Source organism: Lissotriton vulgaris, chromosome 11 (assembly GCF_964263255.1).
Source record: "Lissotriton vulgaris chromosome 11, aLisVul1.2, whole genome shotgun sequence".
Classification (NCBI taxonomy): domain Eukaryota; kingdom Metazoa; phylum Chordata; class Amphibia; order Caudata; family Salamandridae; genus Lissotriton; species Lissotriton vulgaris.
In genome coordinates this window covers 136,418,014-136,434,902 of record NC_141699.1, presented here as the reverse complement: position 1 = coordinate 136,434,902, position 16,889 = coordinate 136,418,014, and the positions used below count along the sequence as shown (strand labels likewise).

Sequence of the window (16,889 nt, the reverse complement as noted above, 5' to 3'; positions counted from 1 at the left end):
TTAAAATAACTTGGGTCATCCAGCCTGGACTTACTCTTTTGAGTACTATGCACTGCTTGGTAAGGCATGTACATTATACATAACTGTGGTTTGCAGTTAATTGCTATTCAGATGTTTTTAGGGGGTGTTGGGCATCTTCAAAGTTGCCTTGCACAAATATTCCTCCACGCTTAACGCTGAAAATGCTGGGTGGGTTCTCTGCAGGAGTAAATAAAACCTCTGTACTTTATGTATACATGGAAGTTGTGAACAGAAGCAAAGTTGACGCATGTGCCAAAATACCTTTTTACATCTTTTGGCTGTTTGAAAAAGATGAAAAAAAAACCGCGTTTGGGAATGTTCGGGGAGGAGACTGGCCAAAATGGTGTGGAGCTGAAGGACTTGGTTTTTATAGATGTTTCTTGTTTACCTACAATTGTGGTTCCCATTTGGCTCCTGACAGGCAACATGAGCATTTTGCTTGGTTGGAATCTACATGCTTTCACTGGTTAAGCAACTTTACTCCACCCAACCCCCACCTCACCGGTGATTTTTTATTTTTTTTGGATAGACCAGTAAGCCTGGAATTTTTCTTTTAGGAAAAAGTTACCCAGGGGCTTATTGTACGCTTTAAGGGAGGTGTCAAAATATACATGGTCTCCTTTACTAAGGTGCTTGCTTATGCAATAATATTGTATACTGTGCAGGGCTGAAACGTAGAATTTCGAGATAAAGAACGATGGATCCACGGAGGAAAACTCGTTTGTTGCCTTTTTTCTCTGTGCTTCAGTGACGTTATGCGGCTTCTGATGGGATAGAGCCTTGGTATGTGCCTTTCTAAGTGTCCAACTCCTTGTTAAATCTGCATTGTGGAAAAGAAAAACTGATCTCAATGAAAGGGCACAGTTTCATAATTTCCTTTGTGTTGTATGGCATAGTCTTAAGGTGTAGGATTACAATTAGTATATCCAGACCTTTCAAATTTTTAATTTTTTTTTGCACCTTTTCCCCACAGAAAAAAGAAATGCTTGTAATGCAGCTGAACTTGCAATGAAATCCATAGATAAAGAAGGATGTAATTCCTTGGAGCCCATGCACAATGGCCAAAAAGGAACTTCCACAGAAAAACAAGTGGATGTTGCGTTGCCGCCAGCGGTTAAAATAAGTGCAATACCCGCCACTTCCATCAAAGCAAAACCTGCATCAACAGCAAGGAGGAAGTAAGTGAATTGTGCTCTGGCTTTGAAATAGGTCATTTATCTGTTATCTGTTATTTTTTAACTAGTTTAAGTAGTATTATAGTTGCATTTAGGTTTTGCTTCATTCCTCTAATGCGGCACAAGTGCATTACTGAATGGAGAGTAGGAAGTACTTGTTTGGAAAAGGGTTGTGCTGGGTGGCGAAAAGTAATTTGGGTGTGTGAACGATGACCGGAGTGGTGGTGCTGTTATGCTATTGCCATAATACACTATTAAACACAAGACCCAAGATAAATCTAGGTCATAAACGTGTGCAGTTTGAAATAATTTATTGTGCTCTTGTTGGAAGGGTGTGAGTTATGAATGTTGCCTATGAATGAAGTGGTTGGTGTCCTGTGTAGTGCATAGCAGGATGCCCATCATGTGGCTACGTTCATGCTAAGAATGCAATGGAGGAGAGTAAAATAGATGCACATGTGATCTTGCCTACCATCTTTGAGAGGGAACAGGTTCCACTTCTTGGGTTTTATTGATCTACACATAGAAGAAAGCATCAGAAATGCCCTTGATACAGGGAGCCATGGTACATACTCTGTGGACTTAATCATGGAGATACAGAGGAGCCACATGCATCATGTGGGCCAAAGATGGTCATAGCAACATGTCCTTTTTTTTTTTTTTTGCATCTGGGTACTTTATTGCGCCATCTATTGGTTGTGTCCAGAAAGTCTCCCTGAAGTCCTTTTCTCTCTCTGCACACCGTTTTAGGTCGAGCTAGAGTAGCGCATGCACTGCTTGCTCGACTTTTAGTAAGGGGCTTCAGAAATCGCCCCAAGCTCACCACACACTTGTGCGTTTTTTTCTTTCTTCCTCACAGCAGGGCTTTGCGTGCGTCTTTCAAATGTATTTATTTTTATTTTTATTTTGAAAGTTTTATATAGCGCGGACAAGATCTTTGCAGATATCAGAGCGCTTTACACAGAAGGGGTACATGAGGAAGCATAGTCAAACAGATAAATCAGAATCATGTAAGTCAATAATACAGGTAATACAAATAAACAACTGGGTCAAACAGGTAGTACAGATCATTGCAGAGTCTTTAAAGAGTCCGAAGTAATAGTTCAGGTGTATTTTGCCATGAGGATAGCTTTTACTTCTTTCTTAAAGAGTGTAGTGGAAGAAATGAGCCTAGTTTCGGGAGGGAGTGAGTTCCAGATCCTGGGTGCCATTCCTGAGAAGGAGCGTTTATAGGTTTTTTCCTTCCGGAATCTACGAGGTTTCAGCAAAAGCTTGTTTGTGCCTTTAGTGTTTCTAGCGCCGCCAGAGATTGTCAGCTTCTGAGTGAGGTAGCCGGGAGAGTTCAGGTGTACCGCCTTGTGTGTCATGCAGGCGATTTTCAGATGTATTCTGGCTTCAAAAGGCAGTCAGTTCAGGGATTTCAAGTCAGGAGAAATATGAGAGTGCTTTTTTGACCCAGTGATGAGTCTCGCTGCAGCGTTTAGAGAAGCTTAGGGGTGCAGTAGTAGTTAGGGGGAGTCCGCAGAGGGCGACGCTGCCATATTCAATTCGAGGGATGACTAGTGCTTGTACTGCCGTTTGGAAGTCTTTGGCTGGGAGGAAAGGTTTAAGTTTCCTCAGGGTATTGATTTGGAAGTTCGCTCCCTTAGTTGCCTTGCTGATATGTTGCTGCATGTTGAGATTGGTGTCGAGGGTTCTGCCTAAAGATTTAGCTGAGTCCACGATGGTGGGTTGGACATTGAGTGCTGTTAGGTGTTTAAGCCAAATTTGAGTGGTGGAGATCTTCTCTGGAGGTGAGATCAGAAGGAACTCTGTTTTCAGAGCTTTGAGTTTGAGAGGGTTATCGGCCAGCCAGGATTGGGTGCTTCTGATCGTTGAGTTTAGGAGCAAAATGTTTTTGGGGGATTGTCATTTGAGATAAAGTTGGGTGTCATCGGCGTACATGTGAAAGTGTACATTGGATGCCTGTAGCAAGGTGGTGAGAGGTTCCATAACTAGGTTGAACAGAGTTGGGGATAGGGAGGATCCTTGGCGGACGCCCAGCATTACAGGTATTGGCGAGGACAACAGGTTGTTGCTCTTGAATTTCTGCGACCTGTTGTGTAGAAAGGAAGTGAACCACTTGAGAACAGTTCCAGATAAACCCATTCTTGTGTTTAGTAGTTCGAGTAAATTCTCATGTTTAACGGTGTCGAATGCTGAAGAGAGATCAAGAAGGATGAGGAGGCAGGTGTCGTTTTGGTCTAGCATTTGAAGTGCGTCGTCAATTATGTGAGTCATAGCAGTTTCTGTACTGTGTCCTGCTCGGAAGCCTGATTGATGAGGGTTGAGGAGATCAAACTGATCTATGTGTTTAGTCAGTTGTAGTTGTACGCATTTTTCCAACAGTTTGGCGAGAGTGGGAATATTGGTAATAGGACGGTAATTGTTTAGATCAGTGGGGTCTGCTGTTGGTTTCTTTAGTAAAGGTGTGACTTGTCCAACTTTGAGGGAGTTAGGGATGGTTCCTTGTTGAAGTGAGCTGTTAATAATTTTGGTCCTGTGGGAGGAGCAAAGGGGTAAAGTCTTTTACAGCGTTAGCAGGAAGGGGGTCAGTGAGGTGATTGGATGGTTTCAGGGTGCTGAGCAGTCTGCCAATTTCTTCTTCAGAGTAGGTGCCAAAGGATGACCATGTAGCATTGTTCTTTGGTTCAGTGGATGCTATGTGGTGGGGTTTGGAGTAGAGGCTTGCGTCATTGAGGAGATCGCTCCTTATGTTGTCAGTTTTTTGGTTAAAGAAAGCAGAGCAGTCTTCACAGGAAGGTGTATCGCCCATAGTGCTGAGTGATTGGCGTTGTTCCTTGGATTGTGTTCTGATTAGCTCAAACAGTTTTCTCGGACGGTTTTTAGTTTGGTCGAGCTGGAGGCTGAAGAAATCAGTTTTGAGCGTTTTATTTTCCTGAAGTAGGCGTTTCTCTTTTTCTTCAGAGTTTTTAGGTGCAGTGCAGAGGGAGCTGATCTCCAGGTGCGCTCCGCCATTCGCATGGCCCGTCTATCTTCATTGAGACTCCCCGTCGTACCATGGGTTGGAGATCTTGGTGGAGACTCTTTTCAGTTGCATGGGTGCAGCCTCATTGATTATTGAGGTCATAGCATTGAGATAGTGGTTAGTCAAGAATTCAACATCCGTAGCGCCGGTAGGAGGAAGTAGGAGATTGCAGCTGTTAGGGGGTAATGAGTTTGAGTTGAGTTTCTTCAGGTCTCTATTCCAAACTTTGGGCTTGGAGGATTGAACTGGGTTAAATTTAACTTTTTCATTGATGAAGAATGTGACGATATGATCCGACCAGTCACAGGGTTGGATTGACTCAAGTTGAATAGAGTCCTCTTTGGAGATAAGGTCGAGGATAGAGCCTTTGTCATGGGTCGGACTATTGCATATTTGGGTGAGATCAAGAGCGTTGAAGTTTTTGAGGCTATTTACCACTGTGTCACTGCGATCATTCCAATGGAGATTGTAGTCGCCAAGGAAAATTTGAGTGTTTTGCCGTCCTGAGTTGGTTGAAATTGTGTCCATGAGTTGTTGGGAGAAGGTGAGATTGTCCCCAGGTGGGTGGTAAATGATGTGTAGTGAGCATACAGGTTTGCTTTCGCTGGTGACATCAAGGCTTAGACGTCTTCTGGTTCCACACTGGCGGGATCTACATCAGGTGGTGTACAGATGTTACCCCGGTAAGCGTTCCAAACTCCCCAGATCTTACCCCACTTGCGGGGTCGCCCCCCTCGACACATACACAGACCTCTTTCGGAACATACACCAGTCGAGGTCCACAATCCATCCACTTCCCAACCCGAGCAGCACCCCAGAGTTGTGCAATATTGCGTTTAGCTATCGCACAAGCTAGATTGACCCAGAGTTTGCCATGACTCAAGAGGTCTCCAGCTCGCTCCGCACACCCCATACTTCACTCATCTTCAGATGTATCCTCGTCCAAAAATCGCGGACCTTTTCACACTCCCACAGGATATGAAGGAACGTTCCAAGCATTCCACACCCTCGCCGACAATCCCCAGATACGACCAACCCCATTCTCAACAATCGAGGACCCATGGTGTAGGAACGCTGCAGAATCCTGAGCTGACCAAAAAAAGTCTCATTGGAACCGCCACTACTCTAGGGGATGACACCGCCTCCCTCCAATCTTCCTCATCCAGGACTAAGCCATCCACCACCCACTGTTCCCTGAGCTGCACCAGGGGATCCTCAGTATGGTTAATGAGTTTTGTATAGGTTAACGATATTGCTTTGGTGGGCAGATAACCATCCAACAGTCTGTCTTCCAACGGGGAGGCTACCGGAGGTGTCTCCACTGGGGATTTCAGCATGTAGAGCATGACTGACTTGAAGGTATCTAAACCGTTCAGTATCATGCAGCTGGTACTTGGCCTGCAACTCCTCAAACGTCAACACCCTATCCTTACCCCACACATCATGCACCCGAGTAATTCTAATCAAATCCAAACGGTCAAACCCTTTCGTTTTCCACAGAGTACCCAACAGCTCCACAAAGGCGTAGCTAGTGTTATTCGCCCGCCCATTTGAGGGCCCTGTTGACCTCATGCCATACCCTCGTCGCCGTCGATGGAGGACCCACCAAAGGGAAACGACCGCACCTCGCATACAACACTCTGGTCTTCTCACCCCCGGGCACTTGGCCACGGTCCATCGCAAAGCCCGGGTCTACCGGCGAGCCATAAATTGCATGATTGATAGGAGCCAACTGGGACGCCCAATAGTATTTCCTGATATTAGGCAGACCAATACCCCTGTCATACCAGGGCAACATCAATTTTGACAATGCGATACGCGGCCTTCCCTCCCGCAGCAGGCCCCGCTGCAAAGATTCAATCTCTTTAAAATATGACTGAGGCACCGGATCAAAGGAATTCTGTAGAGCGTACAAAAAGCGCAGGAGGGCCAACATCTTGAAGAGGACCGCGCGGCCCAACAAGGAGATCGGTAATACTTTCCACCTTGCGACATCACCTTGCAGTCTGGCCAATGGGGGTAATAGATTCAGGCTAATACGTACCTTGGGGTCCTTCGATATCTGGATCCCCAGATAACGAAAACTGACCAATTCCAGCTTCACCAGGCTGTTCACTGGCACTCTGGGTGGTTCACCACTTAACACAAAGAGGACGACTTCGCCCAATTAATAGCGAAGCCGGAATGCCTCCCGAAAATAGCGAGGATGTCCATAAAAACTACCAGGGAACTGTGAGGGGAGGTCAAATACAACAGGATGTCGTCCGCATACAGCGAGATCTTATACTCCCCCTCTGATGTCCAACGCAGTCCTCTAATCGAACGGTCCCATCGCACCCAGGCCGCGAGCGGCTCCAGTGCAAGGGCGAACAAGAGTGGTGAAAGGGCAACCCTGACGAGTGCCCCTCCCGAGTGAAAAGTCGTGGGATCTATGATTGACGACCACACGAGACAAAGGGGCTGAGTAGAGGCGAACCCAACCAATAAAATCGGGGCCAAACCCCAACTTCTCCAGGACCGCAGGACTCGATCAAAGGCCATAGTGGCATCCAGGAACAACACCGCCGGTTCATGGATGCGAGATGCACCTGCCACCACTCCGTGGAGCCGTCTGAGATTAAGGGCGGTGTTCCGACATGGCATAAAACCGGACTGGTCCGGATGCACCAGTGTCGTGATGACCTCCTCTAGTCGGGCGGCAAGCAGTTTGGCTAACACTTAAGGCTCTACATTTAACCGGGAGATCGGGCGGTACGATGAACACTCCAGACGCGGCTTACCATCCTTATAAATGAGCACAATATTGGCGATGCGTTGATCATAAGGCGACTCGCCACGGTCTCTACTCTCAAGATACATATGTTTCAGGTGCGGGGCCAAACGGTTGGCATGAAGATTAAACAGTTCAAATGGGAGACCGTTTGGGCCCGAAGCCTTGCCGGAATGAACCCCCCCCCCCTGATGGTCATCGCCACCTCATCATTCGTGAGGGCATAGTCCAGAAATTCCCTGTATTCGGCAGACAGAACCGGCATCGGAATGTCCCGAATCATGTCGGCATTTTCTCCCTCCGTAAAGTCCCCTGCCTAGGTATAAACCTCCTCAAAATTACGGGCACATCATCTACAATTAACTGAGGGTTCGACGAAACCTCTGCACCTGGGATACGCAATTCCGGCACTAACCGAGATCCCCAATCCCCCTTTTCCAGCCATGTTATCAACTTCCCGGCCTTGTCGCCATGTTCATATATTCTACTCGGCGTGGTAGCATGTTGCGCCTTTGCTCTGTCACGTCAGGTTCCTGTACTCGTTCTGGAGCAATCCGAGGCGGTGCCCCGCCCCAGGGTCACTCCCCGAGGAGACAGCAGCTTCCAAGACCAAAAGCTCCGCCTCCACCCTATCTATTTCTGCCCTGCTCTTCTGCCCAGATACTAGGGAGAGAACCTCTCCCTTGCAACAGTTTTATACGCTTCCCACAGGGAACACTTCGCTGTAACCCGCCCTTCATTCTCCTGAAAATAATGATTCGCGACACGTACAAGTTCCTTCCTGACAGCAGGGTCTTTCAGACGCCATGCATTAATCTGTGCCACCCTACCCACATCACCCTGTCCCATCCGCAATCAAAGCCATATCGGTGAATGATCAGACACGCCCGCGCCAAATGAGTCCCCTCCTGAATAAAGGCCGCCTGAGACGCTGGTAATAAAACATAGTCTATCCTTGAAAGTGAGTGGTGCGCCGCAGAGGTGTGTGTATAGCTCACATCACTAGGGTGCCGAAGGCTCCATCCATCCACCAAACCCGACGCAGAGGTAAAATCCGCCAGCCATCTACGGGAAGGCAATAGCACACGGGAGGGGTGCCTGTCTAGTTCACCATCCAGTACAGCATTAAAGTCCCCGCCCAGCACCATTGTCCCGATGGGTGAAGTCAGAAACACCCTGCCCAAATCACGCAAAGTATTCACCTGTAACGCCGGAGGGACATAGACCGAAACGTGACAGTCCTACTCTCCCATAACCCCGATATTCCAACATATCGACCTCTGTTGTCAGACCACGTCGACTGGATAGTGAGGGGAAATGAGTTTTTCACCAAAATCCCCACTCCTCTAGAGCCGGAAGTAAAGCCGGCATGAGCCACTAGTTTGTTGCCTCCTCTGTGAAGCGCCATACAACGTTTACCCATGAGATGAGTTTCCTGTAGCAGCGCCACATCGGGCGAGTACCTTCATATCAGCTGACTCACCATAGTGCGCTTGATCTTATCACCCACACCATTCACGTTCCAGCTAAGGACTGAAAACCCCAAACCCAACCTAGCGGAGGTCATTCCTATCTCCGAAAAAGAACAGAATATCCATAGGCACCCATAGATAACTCTGGTCTCACAAAATAAACCACTACACTATCAAAAAACCCCAGTTCCATTCCCCAAACCCCCTCCCTGCACCCCTGCATGTAGCAAACGCACAACCCCAACTCGCAGTGTGCCTGTCACCCCCAACTAACTACAGGTATCTAAAAATAGAAAACGGAGGAGGATCTGGCAACAGGCCGTTCGCCCAAGCAAAAATAGTCCGGGGGGGGGAATAAAGAACAACCCAACCAGTTCCACTACGCTACCAGTAATGTTAATGCGATGCAGTCACAGCGACGAGTCGCTGTTCTTCACTATCGGTCCGAGCCTGACCCCCAGAGTCCGAGCCCTCAATCCGATCCAGCCAGTCCGCGGCAACCTCAGGATTATCTAAAAACCAAGTCTTCCCGTCATGTTCAATCCGAAGACGGGCTGGAAACATCATAGAGTACTTCATCAACCAACCCGGAGACCAACCCACCCTACCATTTGCTGAACATTCTCCCCCCGTGAACACCCTTAACGACTGGAACCCAATCTCCACTGAGGACACAATCCGCCAGATGAATTCCATCCACTCAGGATCCCCCACAGACCCATGTCCTCACCACATCTTCAACAAAGCAGACTCCGTCATAGCACCGCACCTCCGAGACGTCCTCAACTGCTCCTTCAACTCCGCCACCTTCCCGGAAGACTGGAAACACGCTGAACTCACCGCCCTTCTGAAAAAACCCACAGCGGACCCCACCGAACTCAAAAATTACCGCCCCATTTCGCTCCTTCCGTTCCCGGCCAAAGTCATCGAGAAAGCTGTCAACAACCAGCTCGCCGCTTTCCTCGAAGCCAACAAATCCCTCGACTCCTCACAATCTGGCTTCCGAGCAAAACACAGCACTGAGACCGCCCTCATCGCAGCAACAGACGACATTCGAACTCTACTGGACAATGGAGACACAGTCGCCCTCATCCTCCTCGACCTCTCCGCAGCCTTCGACACAGTCTGCCATAGCACCCTTCTACAGCACCTCAAACATCGGAATCCAAGGAAAAGCACTGGAATGGATCACCTCGTTCCTCACCGGAAGAACCCAGAGAGTCCGCCTTCCACCATTCAAGTCAGAGGCCTCTGAAGTCATCTGCGGCGTGCCTCAAGGATCTTCACTCAGCCCCACCCTCTTCAATGTATACATGAGCCCCCTCGCGGCCATCGCCCGCTAACACAACCTCAACATCATCTCTTACGCGGATGACACTCAACTAATCCTTTCTCTCACCAATGACCCCAGCACCGCCAAAACTAACCTACACGAAGGAATGAAAGAAGTTGCCGAATGGATGAAACAAAGCCGTCTGAAACTGAACTCAGACAAAACAGAAGTCCTCATCTTAGGTACATCCCCCTCTGCATGGGACGACTCTTGGTGGCCGGAAGCCCTTGGAAAAGCACCCATCCCGACAGACCACGCACGGAACCTAGGCGTCATCCTGGATTCTTCACTCTCAATGAACAGACAAGTCAGCGCCGTATCCTCATCCTGCTTCAACATTCTTCGCATGCTCAAAAAAACATTTCGCTGGATCCCCACTGAAACAAGGAAAACAGTCACCCATGCTCTGGTCACGAGCCGACTGGACTACGGAAGCACCCTCTACGCAGGTACTACCGCTAAACTCCAGAAGAAACTTCAACGAATCCAAAACGCCTCAGCCAGGATCATATTAGACATCCCACGCAACGAACACATCTCTGGTCACCTGAAAGACCTCCACTGGCTACCCGTCAATAAGAGGATCACTTTCCGACTGCTAACCCACGCACACAAATCACTCTACGACATCGGACCAGAATGCCTCAACCAGGGGTGTGGAATTTAATAAAATATCTACTTGTCCATGGGACAGGTTGCTTTATAAATCAACTTGTCCTGTAACTAAATCCACTTGTCCCTTTGGTGCCATGTAGCGCACCGTCAAATAATGGCAGCATTCTCATTATAGAGAGCTCGGATAATAGCCTCTCTGGTTATGTCAGGCTCAGATTATAGAAAGTTTCTAATACTAGTGATTTCTTTATATCTACCCATTCATCTTTTCATTCACCTACTGATATCTAGCTTTTCACCTTTACATTGGTATACATTCATTCTTTCATCAGACTTTCCCCATTCTGTTTGTCCATCCATCCATCCATCCATCCGCCCATCTATATTCAAACCTACTCATCCATCCCCAACCATATCCATCCATCTCCGCAATCGACCCATCCTTCCGTTCATTCATCAATGTACCCTTTCACTCATCGATTCTTCCACTCATCCATCAATTTACCCTTTCACTCATCCATCAATACACCCTGCAACCATCTATCTTTTCACCCTTTCCTTCATCAACACATCCATCCACCATCCCCATCACTCATCCATCCTTTCACTCATTCCTCCATCTAGTAAGCCAGTTAGTCACTCATCATCCATCCATCCATCCATCCATCCATCCATCCATCCATTCATCCACTCACTCTCCGTTACACATTAATTATGGGCCTTTGACTGCTGAGCTGCAGACAGATGAGGCCCATCAAAAGCTCAACCCCCACTGTAGCTGCTAAAGAGAGGGGTTCACAATGCCCCGGTCCAAACCTATCCTTCCAGCTCTAGATCTATCATTTTAAATTAATTCATCCCTCCTTCCTTCCTTCCACTCATCCATCCATCCATCCTTTAGCTCATCCATCCACTTTCACCCCCTCTATCCACCCTTTCACTTATCCCTCCATCCTTTTGCTCTTCCATCTTTCACCCCCATCCTTCTTTTCCCTCATATCCATTCACCTTTTCACTCATCCCTCCATCCGTCCTTTTGCTCTTCCATCTTTCACCCCAACCATCCTCTTTTTTTCCTCCTATCCATCCACCCTTTCATTCATCCCTACATTCACCACCCTTCTATCCATCAATCTATCCATCCTTCCACCCAGCCATCCATACACCCACTCCACCATCCATTTATCCACTCTCCATCCATCAAGCCACGCTTTCATTTAATCATTCATCCGTCCACTCATCCATCCACTTTCACCCCATCCATTCATTCACCCTTGCACCCATCCATCCATCTACTCATCCATCCTTACATCCATCCTTTAACTCATTCATCCATGTATATATCCTTTCACGTCAATTATGAACCTTTGTCTGGTCCTGCAGAAAGAAGAGGCCCATGAAGAACCCTACAGCTGCTGTAGGGTGTTCAGATTCCCCTGGTGCACGCATGAAGTGAGACGAGAGGCCCAGTGCAAGGACAGACATGAGGGTGTGCCTGAAGACTGCATGAATTCCCCATGTGGAAACTATTGAGCGTTATTGTAAGCCCTGGATGATGCAGGATATGAGAGGCCAATGGGGCGGGTCAGGGGAGTCAGAGGGGGGTAACAGAGGGGGGTGGGATTAGCTAATTCAGGCACTGGGTGAAACATAAGGTGCACAGTAAAGGCAAAGTGCAAAGGAGGGTTGTGCAAGAGCATGATGATAAGGAAAAGCATGTGCTTTACTGCAGGCCCACGGAGGCGAGGGTGAGGAGCGATCCTGGGTTCCGATTGAGGCCCAAGGGTGAAGCACAGAATAAAAGGCAGCGGGTCACAAGGTTCAAGTCTGAGCAGGAGCCAAGAGGCCGATAACATTACCTTCCAGTTATGTGAGTGTTCTGGCGCTGCAGAAGCTCCGTGTTCGTTTTGTGCTCTAAGAAAATGAAAGGGCTAGGGGAGGGCCTGAAAGGCACAAATGAGCCTCTGGGAGAAAGCAAAAAGACTCCAGTGCTGTGAAAGTATTATACTTAGCTGCAACCTTGAGCTCAGCAGATCTTCATCATGTTGTGCTTCTGATATTGGGAAATTAAAAAGCAGACCCCAGCTTTTACATTTACCCTTTCACTGACAATAAACTTTGCAGAGCTACTTATTAACTGGCTGTGACCAACAGGGTTAAACAGCTGTGTATCAGATTACCGTAAGACTGTCTACTTGTCCTTTGGACAAAATAGAAATGAAAACCTCTTGCCCTTGTAAGAAATCTTGATGTCTTGGGCGTCGGGAGATAGGAATTCCCCACCCCTGGCCTCAACTCACGACTGTCCTTCTACACCCCCTCCCGCCAACTACGTTCTTCCAGCCAAGCCCTCGCCACTGTACCTCGCATCAACAAGACCACCATGGGAGGCAGATCCTTCTCATACCTGGCTGCTAAAACATGGAACTCACTCCCCGCTTACCTTCGCCTTACCCAGAACCACCTAGCATTCAGAAAGCAACTTAAAACGTGGATATTTGACAAGTAATCCTCCTCCCCTTTCTAAGCGCCTTGAGACCCTCTGGGTATGTAGTGCGCTATATAAATTCTCTGACTTGACTTGACTTGACTCTGCACCATCTGAATGAAGTCCGGGAAAAACAATAGCGAAGCGTTCTCATAGGCCAGCGGGCCCGTGGATCTTGTTGTTTGCAGGTTAGCGTCTCGGTCCCGAAAGTTCAGGACCCCGGCTATTATGGGGTGAGGAGGTGCCCCTGTCTTCGGGCGACCACCGGGCACTCTATGGGCCCTCTCCACCGTAAAAAAGTTACTGAGTCCCTTAGGCTTGATGTTGCAGGACGAGTTCCTCTACAAAAAGGTCTGGAGTCAACCCCGCCGACCTCTCCGGCACTCCCAGGATACGGACGTTATTGCGGCGCGCCCGTCCTTCATATTCGTCGAGCTTTCGATCGAAATTGAGTCCGGGCCGCCTTAAGGTCTCGCACCTCTTTCTGCAGCTCCGACACATCCTCGATAAGACTCGTCTTAATTTCCAAGCCCTTAACTTTCTCCGCTGTTTTAGTCCGATCAGCCCTGATGAGGCCCACTTCGATCGACACAGAGTCAAGTTTAGTGTCCATCTTACCCAAGGATGGTTGGACCCTGGTGATCGCTGCCATAAGTCTTTCATTGTAGGGTCCTCAACGACCGAGTAGCCATCCCGACCACTAGTCTGAGTATGTTTCGCATCAACCGGGTACCCCTTGGAGAGGGCGTACTTGTCTATTTTGTTCTGGATCTGACTAGTATTCTTCGCCGACTTCGACTGGGGCTTCTCATGGTCTCCTCTAAACGCCATTGCCACCACCAATCGGGTCCTGGCAACTTCCTCAGCAATGCGACCTTAGACCAAGTTAGGTGGACTCAGGACACCCCAGCCACGACTCTCCTGCGATGAACCAGGATACGACCGGCCACTTCCGGTCCCAGAGGCCGATGTCTCACCCCACTGCGGACCCCTCCACACTCGGGGTCCCGGCTTCCACGTCCGTAGGCCTCAAAGTTTCGGACGACGATAGTCTGTCGCCAAAGCGCACAAACAAACTAGAATTTCACCTAGTGACTCAGGTGCTGGCCCCCCACCCGATGGTAGGGACGGGGGTTCAGGATAATATGCCGGAAGGCTGGTCAGGATGTGGCGGCCGGCGGAGCCGAGGCTCAAGCGGCCATCTTGGTCGATGGCGCGGCTCCTCCCCAGCCCTCGCTAACTTTAGTTACACTTTTCCTCCTTCTGGGTGGATGTCGTGCGGCTTGTAGCAGAATGCTTAACAGTCAACACTTGAGTTAGTCCGTTGTTCCTAGGTGAATGCTGAATGACACATAGCTGACTGCTCTACAGTGCCTCAAGGGATATATTGGATTCTGGCTGCTCCTAAAAACTGTTTTCTCAAACTGCATAGCCTCATTCTTCTGCACAGAAACATCTCCCACTTGTCATTCCACATCCAACAATGTCAGATCACCTGGAGTGCCAGGCACCAGATTCCAAGTTGAAGTACTTTGTTGCCTTGTGTATATCCATGATGCTGTTTTGCAAGGAGCGGTTTAAAAAAAGCATGCTTGTGTCCATCTCGACTACAACTGACAGTCTAGTCACACAGATTACATTGCTTTTTATAAGTGAGAGGACAAAAGTGAAAAGCATCTGCTGCTGACAATGTGGATCACAACAATGATGGTGTTCTGTTTCACATGCAAGGCTTTTATAGGCACTACCTTCATTTTGTTCTCCCTTGTTGTTTGTGCTTCCATACTTCATGATATGTTCCTTTTTTTTTTTTTTCTCCTCCAGGCTTCCAGTCTCATCCTCCAGGGTTCAAGGAAGACATTCTCAGAATCGAAAGGTTACAGACTACTTCCCGGTCAGAAGAAGTGGCAGGAAGAGCAAAGCAGAATTACAGGTATGTGCCAGCTTCGAATCGTAGGCAGTGCAATAAAACCCAACCGTGTAAACCAATTGCCATGAATTGTGAGCCCTCATGGATCCAAAATTAACTAATAATCTGAAAGCTCAACTTAGTCCACTGCACACCTGGGATAGGTTTTTGATTCTTATACTCTTGTTTAATTGTATTTCTTCACATGAATTAGTAACGTTAACGCTTGACTACATTTACTGTTAATATAACACATTTTTTTTTTCACATTCTTTCCAGTCTGAAGAAAAGCTAAGGATAGATGAATTAATTAAAAGTGGTAAAGAAGAAGGCATGAAGGTAAGATGCACCCCTAGTTCTAAATATCTTAATCTATATATTTATTTTCATAGGAAGATTATGACTGGCCTGCTTGGTGACACATGTGTTTGGTGAGGCCTAGGATATGGCTGGTTAACCCATGATGCTAGACCATTATGGGCAATTAATTCAGGATCTGAGAAGTTGCAAAGTGTAGCACGTTGCCTATTTTGTTCCTTTTTTTTTTTTTCCTCATCTGTTTGAAGCTGGTAGAGGTTATTTAAAAAACCCTGAGCAGCAACGGCAATGGTCCTGCCCAGGACTGCAAGCGCACTTCTAACCAGTCGCATCTTACCGGTTCCTGATGAGTCTGTTGATTCTATGTGTGCCTTCATTTGCCGCCTATCTTGGTGAGTCCAGACTGGGCGATTTTTCTTTTCTACTGTAGTTCACCCGATCTTGGCAAATGCTGGGAGCCATTTTGTGCATTTAGATTCGTGAAGGGGCCCCATTAAGAAGCAGCCCCTTCCGGACTTGAAGTCCCTTAATTCTTCATTGGGGGCAACTTGGATTAACCCCCGGCTGAGAGATTCCCATGCTGCAACTTTGACCCATCTAGATATTGGCTACTCACTTCCCTGTCACGATGAGGAACTTACAGACCTGCGGTCGAAACAGTCGATCATAGATGTTTATAGACCTCACTCCTAAGAAATAATGGAAGGATCAGGACGTTACGTCTTTTTATATATGATGCCATTTGTTTCACTTATCTCTGCATATTCATTTAATGTTTGTGGGCACTGGTTCTTCTGATGGATACATCTGCCAGTGGATTTCTCACCTTGTTAATATTCCCCTGCGTCAGCAACATTCGGAAATTCTTTTGTAGCTCTACCCGCCGACGACGTCACAGAAGCACGGCATCACGCGCGGCTCCGCTGATGTCACAGACTCCATATTGGGCCTACGTCGGCGTGATGACATCAGTTCCCTTTTTTCTGCATCGTCGACACGAACGGTTTTTCTATGGATCCTCGGTAGCTCGTTTGTTACTGTTACTGTCTAGTTTTTCCAGTGTTTTCTTGTATCTTTTCTAGTTGTCTTCGAAGAAAACTGGTTTCAAGCCCTGTGCAGAATGCAGAAATATGTCTATCTGATCTGCATGAAGATTGTGTGTGGTGTCTCATCTGACCACGACGTCCAAGGCTGTCCCAGTTGCAAGAAGATGAACCCCAAGGCGTTGAGAGAAAGGGAGGCAAAGCTTCTTGTGGCGAAGTTGAAAGGCAAGAAGGAGAAGAAAAGGTCGAAGTCCTGTTCCAGACGTTCAAGGTCGGCTTCGAGGCATGCTTCTCTATCCAAGAAGAAGCATAAGAAAAGGAAGCGCGGGTCTTGGCGTCATTCCGATAGAGTCCGAGCCGAAGTCTCCAGGTCGTCGACATCCGAAGGATTATGTTTCTCCTTCTCCTACTGTACCGGAGCCGGAAGGTGAGCCATCGCCTGTTGGTTCAGCGGAGCAGTCTCCGGCTCGAGAGTCTAATCCATTCCCGACGTAGATTCATTCTCCACCTCAATAGGAGGAAGAGGCACCTTTGCCTGAGGTTTGTGACTCCAGTCCATCGTCCCGAAGTTCCAGTTAACCCGAATCCAGTGCCTCAGGAGCAGCCTGTGGGTTCGTACCCTCCTTTTCCAGGCCTGGGGCAAGACCCAACGCATAACTTAAATGCTATACACTGGGTCTTTTCAAGAGCCATATCCCCTCTGGAGCAACGGTTGGT

At 48.0% G+C, this 16,889-nt stretch overlaps 1 protein-coding gene across 1 annotated transcript in view; it reads left to right on the top strand.

Annotated features, from left to right (window-relative positions):
* KMT5A (lysine methyltransferase 5A) overlaps positions 1 to 16,889 on the top strand; it is a 79,062-nt gene that overhangs the window by 27,773 nt on the left and 34,400 nt on the right. The window contains exons 4-6 of the mRNA XM_086942916.1: positions 995 to 1,199; positions 14,727 to 14,835; positions 15,091 to 15,150. Coding sequence (XP_086799042.1) covers positions 995 to 1,199; positions 14,727 to 14,835; positions 15,091 to 15,150 — 374 coding nt within the window. The remainder of the gene's footprint in view (positions 1 to 994; positions 1,200 to 14,726; positions 14,836 to 15,090; positions 15,151 to 16,889) is intronic.